Source organism: Bacillus rossius, assembly GCF_032445375.1.
Source record: "Bacillus rossius redtenbacheri isolate Brsri chromosome 4 unlocalized genomic scaffold, Brsri_v3 Brsri_v3_scf4_2, whole genome shotgun sequence".
Taxonomy (NCBI): domain Eukaryota; kingdom Metazoa; phylum Arthropoda; class Insecta; order Phasmatodea; family Bacillidae; genus Bacillus; species Bacillus rossius.
The window spans coordinates 43,693,062-43,715,280 of record NW_026962011.1 but is presented as its reverse complement, the minus strand read 5'-3'; the positions used below and the strand labels follow the sequence as shown (position 1 = coordinate 43,715,280).

General features: G+C 36.5%; 1 protein-coding gene across 1 annotated transcript; it reads right to left on the bottom strand.

Moving 5' to 3' along the window:
• Positions 1-406: 406 nt before the first annotated feature.
• Positions 407-21,552, bottom strand: LOC134541769 (TBC1 domain family member 15). Its single transcript, XM_063385432.1, has 11 exons — positions 21,251-21,552; positions 17,442-17,537; positions 17,220-17,334; positions 16,499-16,685; positions 15,848-16,038; positions 13,998-14,257; positions 12,530-12,728; positions 10,798-11,015; positions 9,223-9,420; positions 8,309-8,425; positions 407-8,190 (listed from the first exon to the last, which is right to left on the bottom strand). The coding sequence occupies exons 1-11, from the start codon at positions 21,275-21,277 to the stop codon at positions 7,921-7,923; spliced, it is 1,878 nt and encodes a 625-aa protein (XP_063241502.1). The 5' UTR covers positions 21,278-21,552; the 3' UTR covers positions 407-7,920.
• Between the last annotated feature and the right edge of the window lie 667 nt (positions 21,553-22,219).

Sequence of the window (22,219 nt, the reverse complement as noted above, 5' to 3'; positions counted from 1 at the left end):
TTAAGCACTGACTTTAGTATTGTTTAAGACACCAAATATAAAGTAATGGTATAAATATTTACATTAGGTAACTAGTTTTTGAGTGTAGATTTGTGCCAAATTATGGAATGGGGGGGGGGGGGGACCAAACTTGATAGTGGTCAGTTAAGAAAAATAAAATAAACAAATGAACTTTTCCAATTTGTACGCAGCCACAAAATTCTTTACAGAATATCCTGCAGTATTTCACACTATTCAAAACAATTAACTATAAGGTAAAAAAATTATATTAAACAATTACCTAATTTTGTGTGTCATGTTCCCTTGTTAATTCTATATTAGCCACATTTTCCCTTATATTTCCTGGTTTCTCCCCCTCTGGGACCACTTACGAGTTGAGTAAAAAAATAAATAATTGCAAATAAGGTTTGTTGTGAACACTGATATTGTGTTAAGATATTTATTGAAAAAAATAATTATTTAAAATCCAGCATAATGCAACAAATTATTCAACAAAAACCCCACACAAATAGTATCTTGGCATTACATGGCTCCAAAATACTCTAGTTCAAAATACAATAATGGTACAGTAATATAAGCAGAACACAATTAACATTCAATGGATCTTGAGGATTTGTAGAGCGTGAAGCAAGCACCTGCTGAGTCTGTCTTGCATGCGGCCAATGACACATCTGTTTGGGAGTCAACATAATGTTATTGTACATGATCATTTGTAATCAAACATTAAATGAGAAGTTAATGACTCAATTGTGATCACGTTATTAAATTTAATTTGTCTTGAACTTGAATCAGATTGCTTCCTTACCATTTATGAAAGGTTATTCACAAGGTTTAGACAGTCCCGGTAAGTCCTCGATATTATTTTTGTAAAAATAATAGGCCTAAATAACACTCAATTCTGTGAGTGCCCAGTAGATATTGTAGAGCATTCCCCCAACCCCCTAGGAATGGAATCAGGGATTTTACTCTGTATGTTTGAATATACTACATATGTTTAATATGTAGATGTTGGCAGTACAATAAAATGTCTATCTGTCTGGACAATGGGATGAAACGGATAATTGAGAAATACAGACTTTTACATGTGAAACTTTACACGGTAGCTGTCTATTACCTTGCTCGTTCGCAAAAGACAATTTACACAGGCACAGTCTAACTCTTTACTTGCTCTGTATTTTTCTGTTGACATTATATTGACCCATGTATTTTGCAACTTAATTTATATTATCAGTTTGATTCTTGAAATTGCTTTTCAACCCTTGAATGTTGAATGGTCCTTTGAAAGTCTTAAATGTTTAGTTGAGTCACAGTTCGTAAACTTAAACAAAATCCCCCCCCCCTCTCTCCCCAAATTGCAAGCTTGACACCACGTCTTACTTGCCTCCGTAAAATTTTATTTTTGTTGCAATCAATTACAACTGCCAAAACTTTTGGCCTCTCAAACGAGTTGGTTTAACAAAACGGGTGCTGCCAAATCAGTTTGATTGCAAGTCTCACTAGTTTTGATCCAACATGAAGTATAGTGCATTCTAGTCAATTCTAACATTATGGTATTGGCTTTTGGCAGTCATTCCTGGGTAAAAAAAAAAAACTCAACGTAAACACCGCCGGTCTCACATGAGTCATCTGCCAGCACATTAGGACAAGCAGTTTTAAATTTTAATCCCTTGCTGATTAAAATAAGAAAGTTAGCAAGAATTTAAAAGTGTTCAGATTATCTGCATCTTTCTGCCAACCATCGTCCTGGCCAGTGGACATCAAGTTGGCAGCTGAGCGAGAACTCGAGCGTCAGCGTCCAAATGTTGCACTTTTTTATAAGGTAATATTTTACGTGTTTTACAACACTTACAACTACCATTTGACAGTTTATCATTCCGGTTATTGATTCTATTATGACTATTTTTACTGGTATTATGGTTTAGAAAATACAGGGAAATCTGAATTTGTAATTGAATTTCAAATAAGTATGAGAATCAGAACAGGCACATTTTCAAAACCGATCCAACACTATTAACTATTACATATAAAATTGTATTTCAGTTTTGGGATCCATTTCGTTCTATTTCCTCAAAACATAGAACCGTCCTTATTGAACGTTTCACTCAAATAACCTCAGTTAACTGCCATATTCATCCATAAATATTCACTAGTAATCATTTTGAGGTTGACCAGTCTTCACAATTTAATATAAGAGTCCAACATTTATATATGAGAATGAATATCCAAAATCCTAATTTTCAAACAAGATTATATCAGACTAATTTTGGCACTTCCAAGCACATTTAGTTAAATGCTATTAACTATTATCCATTTTAGAACATTACAGAACATTTTACAATATATTAAATATTGTTCTTGGCTCTCTATATTAATACTTATTGACAATTCTTAATTTATAGCTAAAAACAATGCGAGGAGCAATTATGTGTTACAATAGTGAATGAGTGCCCAACTGTAACAGGGTGGCCATCTGACAGGGAAAATAGGGAAACCTTGAATTAACTGTGAATTTTTTTGTTGCAGGGAAATCCATGAGAAAAACATGAACTTTTGACAGCCATCAGTACAAGGTACAAAAAAAAATGGTGCTATTTTTTATCACATTTCGTTCTTAAGGTTGGGCGATTCGGTTTTATTTCGCAAATATATAATTTTGTGCGGTTTCCAGTTCTGAAAATAAAATACAGTATAAAAACTTCCAGTACATGGTGAAACATAATAAGTAAAAAAAAAACCTATCATTTAAACAAATAACAACTGAAATTCTTAAGTGCACACATAGCTTAATGTTGTGGTTATAGTTTTACTTTACTCCATAATAATCTTGTTTAAAACTTTTTTTATTACATTTTATTAACTGCACATTCAAAGATTAACACTTGCTTTACAGTTGAATTTCAATTTTATTTCGCTTGAATTATTTTGCTGTTTTGTCACTAATTGTTAATTTTGGTGTTGTATCATGATTCGTGAAATTTCCATGCCACCACTTATACCCATGTGTGCTGTTTACAGGCGATCCTCCGCAGCGGATGTGAGCAATGTGACATCTCGTAAGATAACACTTTGGTTTGCATGGGGAGGAAGTCGCTGCTCAATTTATTTTCTGTCTTCTCTAATAATTTTTTTTTTTCATTTTTACTTTTACATCTGAAGATTTTCACCGATGGTAACAACAAACAGAAGCCATGACCATTGGAAACTAATATCTTGATTTGTCTTGTTAAAGATTGGAGGCTCTATTGCAGAATAAAACCAAAAAATTATGTTAAACGTGGAAGAAACTAGACTAGTGGATGGTGTCATAATTCTGTTTTCCCTCAAGTTTCTTACTAAATCATTTTTTCAAGAGCGACCCTAAGAAAATAACCTTTATTACGTGATTTTATGATAGTTAAAAAAAAAAAGGGCAAGGAGGTATCTTTAAAAAAAAAATTATATATGATGTGCAGATTACTATGATTGAAAGGTTCTCTATGAAGAATTTCAATCTAGGAACTTGCTTTATAGCAATCAACTAACAAAAACAATGGCGATGATATAAAATATTTTAGTTAACTGTTATTACTGTCATGTGTGTACTGTTTATATTCCTGGCAGCTGATGTAATTTTAGTTGTCCCTTTATGGTTTGCTGTATTATTTATTCCAATGTTTCATAAAATTTTGCTGTTGAATGCTACTTTCATAGTTTAAAGAACATACATTATGTTCAAGGAAAACACTTTCATATCAGAATTAATGAAGTTGTACAGGAATACTTTTAATTTGATATAATATTAAATAGCTGGTACGTAATATTAAATGGTCAATTTTATTCGTTTTGACGTAACCAACATGGTTACCTATATTTTTATTAATGTAGTAACATTTCATTAAATTTCTTAGAAACACTTCAAAAATCCTGGATAAAACCTGGAATTTGGTTTTGCTAAGAGAATGGCCACCCTGTGTAACTTAAGGGCCAAATATTTACATGGAACTTATCTTACATTAAAGTAGACCACCAAGCTGTAATAAGCAACTACAAGTCACTCTCTGCTGTAGCAAAAAAAGAAATGGTAAAAAATATTGTCAAAAAAGAAGTTAACTTTCAAATTTCCAACCGCACTACATCAGGTTACGACAGTATCGGGCTAGTTAATTTCAGTCGTTACTTCAAAACACTACAAACCGAAAAAAAAAAAAAAAAAAAGAATTACATCGAAAGGCAGATGTAGTTATAATAAAAATTTATGTCCAAGCACAATAAAAATATTGTGATTTAAAAAATTTTTCCTAGCACAATACTCCCAATTATGTAGATTGTATACCTACTATAACAAAATCACTATTCTGAATCTGGCACATCATTTACGAATCCTTTTAATGTTTTCTACAGATTTTACATGCACACAGTTTTAGGTTTCCTTATCTACTCTACTGTTGCATATATACTGTATTTACTTTAGTCTAAGACACCACTGATTCCAAGACACATCCCTCTTCTGATCTCTAGTTTCCCATAAAGAACAGTTTTTACCCACAAATACATGTAAGATGCACTTCATTTAAGTAATATTTATTAGTAATGTGAATGGTATTATATGTGTATAGGGAGTTTACTAACGTCACAACTTTTTTTTCCCCACAAGTTTTACTCAACCTCACATTTACTTGGCTGCTAAAACTTTTTAAGAATTGAGGAGGTTCTTTGATTTGTTTACTGCTTTTTATACAGTAGTGTGCCTGTGATATTTTTTATGAATGTGATGGTTAACTAGCACCCATTTCTCATGCAAAATTTTAAATATTATTGTGCTATTTATATTATTGCTAAATATGATGAATTTGCCTGAAAATTTATAAATGTATAAAATCATCAATATTGTAAAACCATGTCCCATTTTCAAATTGTATACAAAATTCAAACTAGTTCATCTTAATATAAAATAAATTCAGCGAAAGATGCCATTGTTTATAATATGTATCCCACTTTCAGAGTTTTAAAAGTTACAATATATGTGTCTAAGAATGTAGCAAATTCTAAATACAGAAGAAAATATTAATTGGGAAATAAATGTAACTTCAGAGGCAAAATAATAGCATATTGAACTTTATAGCTTGCTGAACTCAGCTAACTAGGCCTGTGCAAATTTTTGAATACAAATAAAAAACAATTTGTATTTGATCCAACCTCGAATTCTAACACTTCAACATAACGAATATTTACCATAGCATACCTCGTGAGTTTGTTATGTATCAACATTCACTGCTGAGATTGTCATTTGAGCTACATAAATACCCTTTCGTTTTGATGTTTAATGTGACTTCATAATTAAAAACATGAAAAATAAGTGACATTTTAAACATGCAACAAGAACTTATTGTAAGTTTTTTTTTTTCATGACTGTCTCGCTAAACAGTAATGGAAAAAATTGTGTAAACAATTCAAAACACGGCATGTTTGACATTTCAAACTTTGAAACAAAATATTATTTGTATTTTCAGCACACACACCAGAAGTGGAAATAAAATAAACAAATTACAACACCACAAAACTCTGACACACCAATGAGATGGTCATTAAAAGCAGTAATCGTCATAGTTTCAACAGTGTTAAATAGACAGTCACAAGTGATTTAACACCATTTGATACAGCTTACTTGCTGTACACATCTATGACGAAACAGACATTGCGACTCAAAAATATAATAAAAATGTTAATAATGGTTTATGATTTCAGATGAAATTTGCAAAAATTGTTTATAATATTGCTGAACTCAAAAACAATTTACTTGGCTGCCATTAACAACGAAAACTTTCAAATAAATAGGGTTAAAATATATAAATGTGAGCTCAATCAATTTGGGAATACAGTATATTAAAAAAAGATTAATTTTTTTTATAAAATAAATTGCAATGGATTTAATGGTATTTTGAGGTTCACAAAAATTTTCTGGAAAATGTTGTGGAAAATAAGGCGAATAAGAACTGAAATGAAAGGCTGGTTGGTTGGTTACATTAAATTAGGTTAGCTGCATTATTAAAAAAATAATTATTTCATAATTTAAATATTTTAACAAACTTTTCCACATAATTATTGTAGCTGACTTGAATTAACCAACATTTCACTTTAGTATTATGGGTCTAATTTTCCAGGAGTTGTTACATGACATGAAAAAAAATTTTTTTTGTGAGATTATAAAATTCTTACTTTACTATTTGAATTTGATATTATTTGCAAATTATTTGATAATTGTTTCCATATTCGAGTTGAACTAAAAAACTGAAATTCGCACAGGCCTACAGCTAACACATGTAACTGATGCACACTGCTCTACATGCCATATTGCAATCTGTGCCATTTGAACAAACAACTTTTTTTGGTTTCAAGTTTTTTTGTGTCTGGGAATTTGCTGTCCTATCTGTATTCATTTTAAGTTTTCCATTATCTTCCTAGCAAGATGTGCTGTACAACATGTATTTACAAACATATCTACCACCTTCAAAACTTGATTATAAATTGAATTTACAAGAAATATACATAATTAATATAACAGTATAACACCTACACAGTTAGAAGCTTTCATCTTTGAGGACAGTATTCCAAGACGTTCCAGTAAAGTAGCACTGCCTTGTTGGGATACAACCGTAAACCTAACCCGCAGACATAACCTAATGCGCCCAAACAGTATCCAGTTAAGAAGAAAACTGTTTTAATAAAAGTTACCCTGTACAAGGCTAGAAACTGGTTTAAACGCATTCTAGCGAACACATTTTTCAACCATTGATACAATTGTTACTTCAAAAATACCAGGGATAGCAGCATCACCACACAAAAATAGAACTGCCTTTCTGAATTTCTGAAGTACTTTTTGAGTTGCGATTATTTCTCATTATGACCACTTAAGTTTACAAAATGTATTCCAGAATAGTTTCGCTACCGTAAAGTTCATTTGAAACACCAACACGCTTGGTACATCCTCTTGATGATCACAAAAGTGATCATCAAAGTTAATGGCGCCATATGCAGGTTTGCCATCTGGACAAAATCAACAAAATAGTGAGCTAGCTGTGCGCATGCGTGGAATTTGGGCATCAGATTAGCAACAGTAAGGACACCAAAATCCGTTCCCTAAAAATAAGGGACTGGCCGTGTCCTTTCGTGCACTAGGAATATGGTTAATGTACGAGTGTAGCATATTAGACACCTAAACCCTTATTTTTGTGTCTTGGAATACCGGCCTAAGACTTAAGGTTGTATAAATGTTTGGTTTGTACAAAGTGCATAAAAACAAGGGCAAACCCTAAAATGTATTGCCATTTTTGAGCTCTGCATGTAATTAAATTGTGTTTTTGGGTGCTAACTGTGCAAGGAAAATCAAAAATTGAAAATGCACTGTTAGGAAAAACCTACTAAATACATATAAAATATTTTCTACTACGTACTTGTATCCAATATTTAACCAATTGACTGCAAATAGGTACAACCCTTCATTTTCTACCTTTGTTCCTCACTAGCGTATCAAAAACAAACTACTTTTGGTACAACACACACTCATCCCCAACAATTTTATTATCTGAAAACACTTTTAATCATTTAGTATTCATAAGTTTACGTACCTCTCACAAAACCCCATCCAAAATAACAAGTCCCCTTTTTTAAAATCAATTCCTACGTCTACCACAGGACTTGCGAGTTACACTCGGTCCTTCACCAATTCAGTTTGCAGCATAAAATGATTAATTTTTTTCATTACTTTGTAAAAAAATAAAATAAAATAAAAAGTTACAAGAAATAACCCAAATGATAAATAAACAGATCATAACAAATGATTAAAACAACTGTAACAGTTCTACAACGCAGTGAACACCTGCAAACCGAAGGCACTTGCCCGCACTTGGCCGGGCGAGCCGGGAAGGAACGCCTCCGCGTGCCCTACAGGTAGTTGAAGCTGAGCGACCGCTCGAAGGCTGCGTCCTCGGGGTCGGTCGCCGCGGAGACGGCGGCCGCCGGGCAGGAGTGGTTCCCGTCCACGCCATTGGCTGCCGCCTCCGGCTCGGGCGAGGGCTCTCCCAGCGGCTCCAGGCCGACGATCCGCCTCACTGGGTCGGGCAGCTTCGCGGCGGCCGTCAGCTGGCGGTACATCCCCTCCGCCTTGCTCAGCGAGCTGTCCAGGTCTATGTGCAGCGACAGGTCGTTGATGTGCTGAAACCAAACGCCGTTCACGCTCTGAACAGTTGCAGAACACGGTGCACAGTTAACTACGAACCGATTCTTACAAGGGAAACTATTCGCCGATCACTACAGTTAAGGAAGTCTTTACCTTCAGTATTTCCGTGAAACCGTAGCCGTTTTCCATTAGTATGTTCTTCTCTGTGTCCAGGATCGCTACGCAGATGAGTAGGTGAAAATTTTGGCAAGGTAAGTCAGTCCATAGAACCTACCAAAAAAACAAACAAAACATTACATAAAAAAAATTTTTTGGAACTCAAAACAAAAATTAGCTGCAAACTTGTATAACCAGTCCAGGTGAAGAATTAAAGAGTGTGACAATTTGAACATGCATTCATTCAAAATGGCAGATTCAGTGCCATGTCAATAAAAGTAACACAAAAAAAAAAAACCACAGTTTTGGTACTTGATGATTCAGAGTACTCAATACTGATCTGCTAATAACTACTGTCAAACACATCTTTACGGGATCTGAAATCATTATTATTTTAAAGTACATATATGCATCTGAAACCGGTGGCAGCCAATGCATACCAGTTTGTTTTAGATCATGAACATTGGAATAAGATTTAATGTGATAGAAATAACTTTTTGTGTTTCCAGTAACCCGACAGTTTTCATCTCGCTCGACGCGTGTGTCATTGGACTCGTGAAAACGCTGTTTGGGTGGGCGTGTGGTGGAAGGGGCACAAATAGTGTCAGTGACAGTGGCGTAGCCAGGATTTGTGTATGGGGGGTGTTAAGAAGCATGGCCACCCACCGTATTAAAGCGGGGGATCCGGGGATCCTCCCCCGGGAAAATTTGGATTTTAAGGTGTAAAATAGTGCTATTTTAGCAGTTTTCGGTACTTAAATATAAATACTGTAATGGTAAAAATTTTTATTAATTTTAATATGAAATTTGTTTGAGTGATGAATAAGCAATTAATTAAAGATTTGGTGCTAAGGGGGGGTGGTGTTGAAACCCCTAAACCCCCGCCCCTGGTCGGCGAGTCACGCCCGCACCTCCCACAGCCTCATGATGTCCTGGTGCGAGAACTCCCGCTTGAAGAGCACGAGCAGCCAGCGGAAGCAGAAGAACATGTTGCCCGACTCGTGCTGCTCCAGGTAGGCAGCCAGCTCCGGCTCGGCGGCCCCCAGCAGCCCGAACAGCTGCGTCAGCTGCAGCTTGATGCCCGCCTGGTCCAGCTCAAAGTTGCTGCTCTGCGCACACACACGCCCAGGGTGGCCACAACAAAAAAAAATATATATATATTTCGTACCAATTTAGGTGAGAAAAAAAGTACTAGATTTAAAAAAAAAAAAAAGCACTAGGCCTAAATTATAATCTGTTATGGTTGTAACAATTTAGGAAGTTATTATGACATTGCAATGCTCCAACTTAAATATCACACCACACACACACATATATTCCATAGTTTTTAAAAATACTCACGCTTAAAATAATAAAACATATTGGAGTTACTGTAATATTATTACGTATATTAAAGAAAAAAGTACTAGATCTGAGCGTAAATGTACTAGACCACTTAAAAAACTTATACAAGTGTACTAGATCTAGTACGGAAGTACTAACTGTGGACACCCTGCACACGCCGGCACCCGTCTAGGAACGTGGTCCACAGTCGCTTCCGCTAGAGTGTTCAATCGAAAAATGACAACTGCCGAGGATTACCATTTATTAACATTTTCACATCCGTCATAATTTTATATAACTTTGTTTCTACAGCTTCCTTGATATTCAAAATACCTAAATGTAATGAGCAATATCAAAAATATATAATTTTTACAGGTCTTAATGTTTGTAATAGAATTCATACATGCCAATGGGATAGAACACAGAAAACATAATTTAATTTGGTACACTATACATATGAAATAATAACTCATTGAAACATAAAGGAAAAAATGACTAGGAAGTCTGAAGTGAAATGTAAATTCACCTTCTGAAAGCTAGATTAAATCAGAAGCATATTATGGAGAAAAGATAAGTTTTTTTTCTTTCTATATGGCATATTCCAATCATTAAGGTGCATGTCAAACATAAGAATAAAGTACTTGTAAAAGTATGTTACATTAATTGCTAAAATAAGTACAAAAAATTTTACAAACAAGGTGTCAACATGAATCTGTAATAAAATTTCCAACTTTTCCTAACCGAAATTTTAAATTTCCCTGAATTTTTAAAAATAATATACCCATTTTGAAATTTTCTGAAAGAAACAAAGAAAATACAGCTTCCAAACTGCCCATTGCTAGCCTAGTTCTCTTTTAACTCTTTATTCCAAACATAACCTCACATCTGCCTATGAATATGTATGACTATGCACCAAAATACCATCAGGAAACAAAAAGGCTTTCACAGTCTACATTATCGCAGACTGGAGCATGAAATTTCCCCTCAAATACCATTTCTGCAGATATTCCATGACTTTACAGGTTTTCAAGCAATTTCCCCAACTTTCCCTGACCCATTCTATTATTTCCTTACTTCCCAAAATTTGGACAATCTGTACAAACCTTCAGTTAAGAAGATTAATATGTAGTATGAATGCAAAATAGAAATGCACACAAGCTTACCACTTTGTCCATGAAGCCAACGAAACACCAGAACGCGTCCACTTCATTCGTCATGAGGCACAGTATGGGAGAAAGAAGGTCACTCATGCCCTGCACGTAGCCGAGATCGAAGTTGTACATGACATACGTCATCAGAATGTCCGACAACAGCTGCAGGTTAGGGTTGTTGTCGCCAGCGAAGAACGGGATGGTGCGGTCCGTCCTGTAGACGTCCTTTTCTGAAAGTCATCACCAAACAGCCAGGGTCATTCAGGTGATTACGCAACACCTCCCACACTGCAGCCTAGAAAATGCAGATCGGTAGATGGTGGACATGTTGTGTTTATGTATTAACTGAGGTACTGAGTTTATCACCTTTCAATGCCGTTTGTTGGCACCCTGCCGACTCAAAGGAAGGGACAGGTAATACAGCCTGCACCTTCTCTCTTTCCCCAACACAGCAGTGGAGTGGTTCCTCAGTGGCAATCCACTGCCATGGCTGCCACACCGTGAACACTTGGGCAGGACTGGAAGTACTCAGCGACATTAGCCCGATGTGAAAATAGTCGGGCCTGAGGAGAGGGTGGTTGATCAGGTACACTACCACAGCGCACTGAACCATGAGCCTGGTCAGTTAGACATTGGCAGCCGCAGCTAACTATTGCATCACCTCTTCCCTGCTCCTACCCCGCCTGGCCTTTTGCCCTATCGCTACAAGAGAGGAGTAAAGAGGCGAGAAGCCCTCCTAGACTAGTTGGTCAAAGTGGGTAGTCCTTCCCACGTGAAAACTAAGAACAGGGTGGCTGCGCAGATGCAGCGAGCGGCACCAAAGGCAATCCTGCAAGCCTTCGTAGCCCCTGTTTGAACTGCCCCAGTGACCCGGTGCCTGAAAAAAGAACACAAGTCTCCTGTCTCGAAGGAGTTCATGAGGTTTACAGTCTCAGTACCCCGACTACCACCGACTCCGCCAAAATGGTATTCGGAGAGGGTTGACGTGAGTGCCTGTCCTCGTGACACCGTTCCGCCCACGCCACCCAAGAGACCACCGGAGCCACGAAACCCCCCCCCCCCTCTCCAGGACATGGATCAGTGCCCCGACTGCACCGCGAGTCATGGCCCCACATTCCAACCAGACCAGTTGCCATAGCCCTGGCTCCCAGTTGGAGGAACCTGTCATTCTGTGCCTGCTACCCAGCTGTCCTGCAGCAGGACAGCGCAAAAGGAAGGCTGCCTAACAGACCACCTCACCCTCAGATGGGGGAACGAGGAGGGCGAAAAAAAATACATAAAAAAAAAATTAAATTATACATGCTAATGTGTTTTGGACAAACTGTACAAGACAATATTGCTTTTGCAACAATTTTGAAAACAGTGGCTTTTTAATAAAGGATATTTAACAATCGAATGACATTTTCAACAAATTTAGCTGAAGAAAAAGAAAAAAAAAACGCTTGTTTGGAAAATAGCATTATATTGTAAATGAGCAAGAAATAGCTTTTAATTATCTTTGAAAGATTTGCGCAATGGGAGTGCATGACTTGATGTAAGCTTTTGGACATTAGCTTTAGCAATGGCGTATGTCCAAAAGCTTACATCAAGTCAAGAAATAGCTTTTAATATGTAAATAGGCAAAAATATAGCATCTATAACAACATGCTAATTTTTCCGGGCCTCTACACAGAGCGTCATTTTGGAGAGCAAGCCCCGTGTGTTACTATAACTGCCGTGTGTCTTGACCCCCGGGCGCACTGACCGATGAGACTCTTCCTCTCGCGGTAGTCGGAGAAGCGCTGCTCCTGGGCGGGCGTCATGCTGCGCCACTGCAGCTTCATCTGGAAGTACTCCTCGACCCTCCTCTTGCGCAGCTGCTGACGCTCGGCGTGCGTGGAGCCCCACGGGAAGTAGCCCAGCAGGAACTTCCACACCTCGTACCTCAGGCTGGCGCTCACCCCCTGCAACGCCAGAGCACCATCCCCCCGTCGCCGCCTCTCCGGCCAGCACAGCGCACTCACGGCGTTCTGCGGGTCAGCACTTTCCGTAGACGGCCGTTGACCTTATCACTGCACTGCAGCAGCTCTTGGTTCGCTCGAGATTTCATACTTACTGTCCTTTACGTTTCAAAACCGTGTTTCTTTATTTTCTGGTGAGTTAATGATTTTCTCAAACAAGACCAATTAACATATATATTTTTTCATTCAATAGAGTTATATCATGATTTAAATACACTTGTACTATATATTAATTTGTCTTGGATATTCCCGTCAAAACTGTAGCGACAGTCAATCAATTAGGCAAAATCATTAATATAAATGGCCATGGTCCTCAAAGTGCCGGATTAAAACCCTTTTGACTCTATAAAGATAAAAATATATAAAGATTTATGAATAAATGTGTGAATTTATTTGTGTGTTTGTTAAAATTTTGGATTTGTAATCTCATTTACTGTAAGTTATACACACCTACACAGAGCAGCTAGATATTGGGGAAGGAACTGGCCATGACATATTTCAGTGATGTGCAAAGTGTGTGCCAGGGAATCCTTGTGATTTCTAGAATATTTCCGGGTGCACCGTGGTATTCCAAAGAAATAAGTGTCCAGATATATAAACAAATGTAGTTCATGCTTCTGAAAATACTTATTTTTTATTAAATTTGAATCAAACATCAAATTATTCATGAATATTAGATATTTCTCAAATATAATTTTAACATACAGTGAAACTATTTTTTCCAAACCTCACAGGAGTCCAAGAAAAATTGCTCCAAACATACAGTAAGTTGAAAAAGAGAGCATCATACAGGAAACCATAATAGAGTGGTGTAAAAAAAAAAGGGGGAAGGGGGTTGTTGAGGAGAAATTTTCTTAAAACCACTAAAATTTTCAATTTTGAAAATTATTTTGTTGATACAAACGATTACATACACAAAAATGAGAGTAATTTAAAAACATTTCAATCAGTCTTAGATTATTTGTTTCATATAAAAATAATTTACGTAAAATGTTAAAAAAAAAAAAAAAAAAAAAAAAAAAAAAAAAAAAAAAAAAAAAAAAAAAAAAAAAAAACGCTAATCTCAACTTTCAGGAAAACACGGGAAACCAAACTCAGGATAGACCGACTGGGATTTGAACACCGGTCATCTCTAATGTAAGACCAACTTTTAACCAGAGCGACATCTTCACTCAGTAATCACCAGATGGAACGACAGGAACTGGCTCTCACCCCGCGGAAGATGATGTCCTTGACGCGGTCGGGGTCCGGCACGCGGCCTTCCTCGTCCAGGCACCGCGCCCACTGGTCCACGGACAGCGGGGGACCGCGGGGGCAAGGGGGCCGCGGGGGCAGCGCGGGGCCCCCGCGGATCCTGATGACCGCGTAGTCCTCCCCGGCGACGCTGGCCTCCGTCTCGTCCAGGGTGAGGCTGCGGTTCAGCAGCTCCGCCACCTCCCGCTCCATGAGGCGCTGCTCCGGCTGCTTGTACACTGCGCGCGAGCACACCGGCGACGCTTAGCGGCAAGAAGCACCAAGCACAACAGCAGACATCTGAGGCTCAACCTTACCAAACACAGCCCATTCCTTCAAGTACAAGTATCTGAGCACTGGTATAATGCTTTCCAGTCCCAAAACCCTGCAATCTATAGTAATTGTAAGATTTTAGATTAATGGAAAAAGCTTTCAAGAAAAAAAATTGTGAAAATGTAATAAATTCAACAAATCAACAAAGATAAATACACCTATTTTTTTTATCTGTACTTATCCTGCCACTGTACCCAAAATTTTGTAATTTTAAGATGTAATTACGTACCTAGATAAAATTATATGTATTGATTCATGAACACAGTTCACGAAATTAACATTTAATGGTTTATATGCTTTAAAAGCATAATAAACATTTTTTATTGCATGTTATCTTAATTTTAACCACTGTTACTTAGAGTCAGAATTAAGGGGTAAATTTGAGTTAACATTTTGTAATTCTAATTTGAGAATCATATTTGAAAAAATTGGGAAAATTGAGATAACTGGTCAGTAAATATGTACAATTCAATGGCAACATAAAGTACACACCAAAAAATCAGCATAAAATCAAGAAAAGTTGTTTTACAACATAAAACATTCAACATTAAAAATGGTTTACCACTGAAAGAGCATTTTTTTTCTTTAGTTCATTAACCATACAGTTAAGATTGAGCACAACCGTAGCATTCACATTCGTAACAATCCCACAAATACACATAACCGACATATGTTTCGGTAACTAGACACATGTCGGTGTTGAATTCACTATCTGATGGATTCTGAATGAAGATTTCTAGCACTGCTTCTAAAAATGTCAAATAGAAGTTGAATACATGCATTGAAGGATGCTGACCAATTCTTATTTAATGTGCATTGGAACACCACCAACATAACTGTCAAATTCAGCTGATTTAAACAATGTCATATTCGTTCGTTCACAAATGCTACTCTAATTAGCACGTATTATTTTGTTAGAATTATTAAACTTAAAGTATTAATGTAACACAAAAAATATTAATCACACTTGTGATGGAACACTTAGTTAATTTAAACTCAATTACAAAAAGCTGTGAAATTTTATAACCTCAACAAGCACTGAGTTATCCTGGTGTTTTACAGTTATGAATCAGTTCTCATTGAACTACTTTTCCTGCTAAACAATTTTTATGTTTGAACTTGTTCTATTAGCATATTTTTTGTTTAACTCATTTCTGGTTAATAATTCTAAATTATAACTTCACTGAATTTTCAGTACTTTCAACATTTATAATCATACTTAAGAGAGAAAACCTATACTGTATGTGACCTTTTTAACCTGTTCTTAAAGTTTTCATGCTAGACCTAATATTTTAGTTTGAGTACACTATTTATAAAAACATTTATAAATTGTAAGCAAGTGCTATTCTAAATTTCCTATAATTCACACGATCAGTTAAGAGTGATCGGTTGATTGCTTGGAATCATACATTTGAGCTTCCCTGAGCAAGACTAAATTCTTTAAACACATATCAAAACTAAACTATTCAAAAAGTTCAATTGAGTATGAAACATACACCAAATGTCTGTGAGTTTGGAGAAAGCTTCCAGGGTTGTTTCGTACGGGCGGTGGTGGAGGTTACGAACAAACTTCCAGACCACATCCGAGGTGTTTTCCGTGAACAGATCGAGCTCAGCAAACGATCGATCCAGCACGCGAGATTCTGGCTGGTCTAGGACTATATAGAGATGCTTATCTTTCTTCGACCTGAAACATTAGTTACCTTTAAAAGCACTTTCCAATACAGGTTAAGGCCTGTCTGAAAACAACAGCTAAGCAATTTAACTAATGATGCATTTCAGAAATAATAATTCTGTCTAGAGTTAGCACTGTTCTAAAAAGTATAAAGGTAAAATAATTTAAATATAAAAAAGGCCATTCTCAGAATTGCATAAGGCAAATAATTTTGATATGTAAAAAAAATCCCTAAGTAAATTTAAAACCAAACCAAGACTGTGAGGGCACCAAAATTATTTTTTTTCCCAGATATTTAAAAATTTATTCAACTCTGAAACAAGTTATAGATATTAAAATAAATGTGCTCAAGAAACCTCAGCAAAATCCAAACCTTTTTCAACACTGAAACCAAAATGATTTCTCCAAATTATAAAGTTAAACAAACGTTAAACAAAAAACCACAGGCTTATTAAACAAGAATGGCCCTTACTTGGCAATCTTGACATTTGCCTTCAGAGCTCCCACAAATGAATCTGCATTTGCATGTTGGAAGAAAAAAGAGCTGTGAGTGGTCCCGTCTCGCTGCATCAGCGAAATCTGCTGGCTGTTCCTCGTCACCCGGAAACTCTTCAGATCCGACATCTCGATACGAATCGGCCGTGGGCGGCTTTGACACTCTGGAAAAGTATTGCCCCAAAAACGTGCAGTAACACACTTTACTCTGCATTATGAAAGAACATTAACTTTAAGCCATCATTCGGCCACTTGCAAACATTTCTAATTTGAGCTAATAATATATGTACTGCAATCAACTATGCCTTCAACTTTATACACAACTGTCACACCATTCTATCCTTTTCACTTGACATCAAACCAGGATTTTTGAATGTAGCAATTTAATATTTTATGAGAGGAAAATTCTAATTTTATTTCTGCAACTGCTATTTGCTCCGATATTAAAGACTGCCTTATAATATTTTCCTTGCTATGGTAAATGCAAGTAAGTATGCAAGTTTAAAAATGAAAATTTTATTTCAACATGGTTATCACATTGCTACAGTACAGGTTTGACAAGTAGCCACGCAAATGAAAATTAAAAAAAAAAAAAATACAAGTAGATAAAAAAAAACAAGCAAGACTTTCAAACGTCTTTAAGAAATAGTGAATCATACACGCACTGCATAATATTCACTACTCCTACTCCTTCTCACCACTCAGTGTCCGAACTCTCCGTCCATGCGTATTCACCATCGCCCACTCCTGGTCGTTCATTTCTGAATCCACTGAATCGTCGGTCGGCTTCCATTCTATGCATTTACCAAAGCTCTGCAACATCGCAACAAAAAATAAAATGAAAAAATGAAAAAAATATATTCCTATTAACAGAGGAATTGAAATAAGGCAAAAACCATTACAGGTATGAGAAAACTTACATAATCAACGATGCTGAGGGTGCCGGAACACTGCGAGTCTTCTTCCCTGTTTGGATGATTAGTTTTCACGAGCACACCGTGGTGACTGTACAAATCCTGCAAACAAAAATTCATTCATAAAATTAAATTTTAACTACCTTTTAAATTGATTTGAGGTCGACCAAAGAGCAAATAGCGTACATCAAAACAAGTTAAGACATAAAAAGAAATTAACACCAACTTGTAAATAAGTTGTAATCCTCATAAGAAGTGTGTCAATATATACTTCAAGGTGCTGACATTTTTATACCTCATACACTTCTAATTTAAGTGCTACGGTGTGCAGAGCTTTGGAAGAAACCACCCAATTGAATAACTGCTTGTTTAGGAAAAGCATCTAAAGATTATCTGAGGGTGTTGGTTTTTGTGTTTGAATAGTATTTTTAGAAGAGTCAAATGGCTAAAACCTGTGTTTTCTAAATAATTTTTAGGTATCAAACATCCGAATGGATTTTTGAAATTACTCTAAAGACTTACACTCATTATCTCAATTTCTCCGCCACATAATGTTTGAATCAAATTTTAACATACAGTGAAACTTTTTTTCTCTTCTCAAACTTCACAGGAGCCCAAGAAAAACTGATCTGCTAGAAGCACCAGCGAGCATTGCACTATCAACTCGCCTCACTAACACAAACACAACCTTGGCTAGATGGCCCCAAGTCCCGTGTAGCCAAGGTGCTACATGTAGGAAAGACACCAGGAACCGCAGCGGATGAGTCACTCGCCTACACCCAGGCGATCCGGGTCTGATTCCCAGCGGGGTCATACCCAGATACCCTCAAGTGGAGAACCCAGCAGATGCTGCAGTGAGCCTGTGGCATTCTCGCTTTCCCCCAACCACTTCATCCTGATCAATGCTCCGTTCTCTTCTCACCAGCTGTGCGGCGTACAGACAACCACAGGAAAGCAGAAAATTTACACCATGGGTGGCCGAACAAGATCGGCGAAATGGTGACAGATGCAAACAACATCTCTGGTAATACACGAAAATAAAATAATGAGCTGGAAGTATCAGACGAAGAGTCAAAATGAATTGACGATGGTTATTCTGTTATCAGACTCCCACCACTTCTACCCCTGTATGCATCCCAGAAATCTATTCCTGCACCAAAATGAGTAAAATTGCCAAATATCAATCAACAAAAAACTAATTGTATTACATAAAATTATTTCAAAAAATTAAATATATATAATATTTTTTTAAATCTCTCTTGATACCAGTATACAGAACTAAACAATGAAATTGGTTATAACACTTCAAAAAAACCTCTAATGAAAAACAAGAGTTACCGGACCAATAACCCATTATCTAACACTACATAACACACCATACAAGTCAAATATTTTTATTTTTCATTTTCAAGACACTGTTAATGGATACCAAAGTAAACATCGTAACTGCAGTTTATCTCATAACAATCTTGCCAAGATAAAACTCCTTAAATTATGTAATCTTGAACCATATACAAACATTTACACCTGGGTTAGATAAGTACCAAGTACATGTTTACTACCATTAGCTAAACATTCAAAAGAATGGTTATATTTAGTGAAAATCACAGAATAAAAATTGTTAGAATTTTTCATGCGATTTCCACTCACAATATTTGACTAGCAGAAATTTATGGTGCAATTACAGGCTCTTATTACACAATTATTACAATAATTACAAAATTTGTCAGAAAACCTGAAATTTTTTTAAAATAAATACTCCAATCCAAATAGCCTTGATGAGAACACACAGGCCAGTGATTAAGTGATTATTTATGGGTGACGACACTGGTGAACACGAATAATAAGCCTCAGAAGAATTTTCACTGCCACAAAGCAGATAACTCAAATATCTTAGGTGCCCTATGCACCAATCAATAGTCTTGCATTTAAGAGGCAATACCGCACTAGAATCACCAGCGAGCGTCGTATTTACCATCCCGCCTCACTAACACAAATACACCCCAGACTAGGCTGGCCCCTTAAAGAGTGGAACAGGTAACTTAATACCCCAACATCTGGTGTAAATTCTATCGATTTAAATAAATAAACTTAAATTAGGAAATGTCACGTCAGTATGTTTTGCATTTTGTCAAAAAATCCATCTGAACCTGTCAGCTAAAAGCATTATTTGACAGAAGAGCTGCTGAGTCAATCATTTAAGCCCGAGGACAGCTCAGGAAAAAGCAGATACAGCAGAAAGTCGCACATGGGTGAGTGTGTGTGTGTTCCGCTACGTTAAATGACCCTCTACGAAGACAATCCTGTTTCTCCACATGTGAGATCACTTACACACAAGTTCAACCAACACCACTCAAGCAGGACAGTTGAATTATTTACATGTATTTTAAAAATGAAAGCAGGCATACAGTCAGATTAAACAAAAACTCCATTTACGAATTTCAATATAATGGTAGTTACACTTAAATATCCTAAACTTAATTTTTGTGGTTCAGTCAAATATTTTCCAAGCATCTAGATGCCAAGGTCCCACAGTAATGATGATGAAAATTACAAGCATATCACAATAAAATTTTGTTAAAAATTTTTTGGGTAACTTTTATGAATTTTTGGGTAAGCAATGCCAGGGAAAATTCTGTAGTTAAAGTTGAAGGATAGAAGAAGAATGTTAACCCAAAGAGCCTAGTTTTTGTTTTATATTCTATCTTAGCTTAACATATTGACATGATCGTTATGAGACTGTAAATAATTTAATTGGTTTTCGTATTCAGGCAAAGGACATACCTTATCGCAGTTTCAAAATAAATCACACAACCAAAAATTAATTTTAACAGTAAAATTTTTTTCTGGTGCTCATCAATCAGAACTGTCAAGACAAAGGCCTGTAGCAGGAAATCATCCCAGCATTGGACTGGAAGGATTTTAGGAAACCATGAAAAATAAAAATCATAATGACCAGACCCTGGCCCAATCATGGTTCCAACCCATCTCTTCTAGAATAGAAAATGTCTTATGATATAACAAAAAAAGTACAATGTAATGTATAAAATGTTAATGTGTTACGAAATCTCTCATTGCATAGCGATGGAATTTACATATTTATTTTTGGGTGAAGTAGAATGTACCGTATCTGTGTACTGTATCGTTAATTATATTATGAAAAATTATTTCATGTAAAACAAGCATGTGAATTTTTCCCAACCAAATCTCCCATATTCCCACACTTTTACATTAAGATTGTGGGGGTGATAATGATGCAAGCACCACCATGTTGATGACATTATTAATATTTTTACTGTATGAAATTGTAAACTATTCCCCTCAAACCAAACCACCGATAAAGAGTTACTGCCACTTGCTGTCCTCCCCCTAAAAACCCACTTCTGCAGCCAGTTTCCTAGCTCGCCCCAATCTCCTTCCCCTCCGACACGCCTCCCCAGACTTTCTATCTTCCTCCTACTTTACTGCATGCCCCCTGCCCTGATTTCGGTTAAGAGAGAACTATAAATGGTGTAACTTGCTCACACATGGTAGTATATATAAAATATTTTAGTAGGTACTTGTTTCTGGTTATAAACTAGTTATATCTATATTATAAGGTAAATTACCTAAATTATAAGGGAAAAATTAAGATAGGACAAGCATGAACTGCTGCACACCTACAAGCAACACCGTGCAACGATACTGAATAAAATTACATAAAAAGCACTTCTTAGCTCGTTCTGACCGTATTTTAGTTTTCACTTTTGTACAACTGTTAACACAGCTGACGAAACTAACTTTGAGACCATTGCCTCAAAAACTGACATTCTCACCTTTCCTTGCTCGTCTGTTTCACTCATTATAACTCAGAAATCTTCTTGTATTAAGTTCAAAAAATAATTATTTCACACGTGAAATTACATTAAAAAGTAATGTAAACATCCCTCCCTAACCTCCATGACAACTTGTTATGGAAACAACGCAATAAGCGACGCAATCTGTACCCATTTAACCATCCCTACTTGCCAATGACACACCTTCACGTGAGTGCAAGGAATTCAATGGTTAATAGCCTACGGTTGGTCTCACACACCAAGTCCATTAAAAAAATGTGCTACAGTCACGTTCAGGGGTACTTTCCAAAATGTTTAACACTACAAATGGGCGATGGATAAAATTAATGCACTTTGTATGCAGATGAAATCAAGAACTTGAAACTCAGAGTAAAAGCCATAATGCTACGTAATTTTATGTCTAGGTACACTGTTTCATCCGCATATATATGAAGAAAAAAAAGAGGTCATTATAACTGTTAATAATATTAAATAGTTTCAGTCATTATAAAATAAAAACATTCTAGTAAATATTTTAAACTAACAAAAAATATTTTCAATAAAAGAAGTCTATTACAAGCTTATACCTAGGTATCGGTATTTGAATAACAGAAACGGAATTTGGCTGAGATGTGTCTGGGTATAGCCAATTAAAAAGTATTATAATGAATTAAATTACATTTGTGAAATTAGCAGTTTTAGGGATGAGGAATATTTACTGTCGCGGTGATTTTGTCCTGGCGCGTGTCGCGACTTGTAACTGCAAGGCGCAGGGCATGACACAACCCGCGACAGTCTCCAAAAGGAATACCAGGCGTGTCTCTAAGAGTCAGTAGATGATGACTTGTCGGGGGCAAGCCCTGCATACTGATGGGAAACGAGTGGGTCGGTTTTCATTCAGTATGCGAAGTTAGCAGTTTAGCGATGCCGCAGAGTGGTGGTGGTGCGTGGTCACGGAATAATTTGCAC

Excerpts from the sequence above, each read along its gene's own strand:
- LOC134541769 (XM_063385432.1), bottom strand. The coding sequence starts at position 21,277 with ATGAGTGAAACAGACGAGCAAGGAAAG. Across the intron at positions 16,686-17,219 it reads GAGAGTTCGGACACTGAGTG|AGTGTCAAAGCCGCCCACGG; the intron begins GTGAGAAGGAGT and ends ATACTTTTCCAG. Across the intron at positions 9,421-10,797 it reads TTGGCTTCATGGACAAAGTG|AGCAGCAACTTTGAGCTGGA; the intron begins GTAAGCTTGTGT and ends GTGTGTGCGCAG.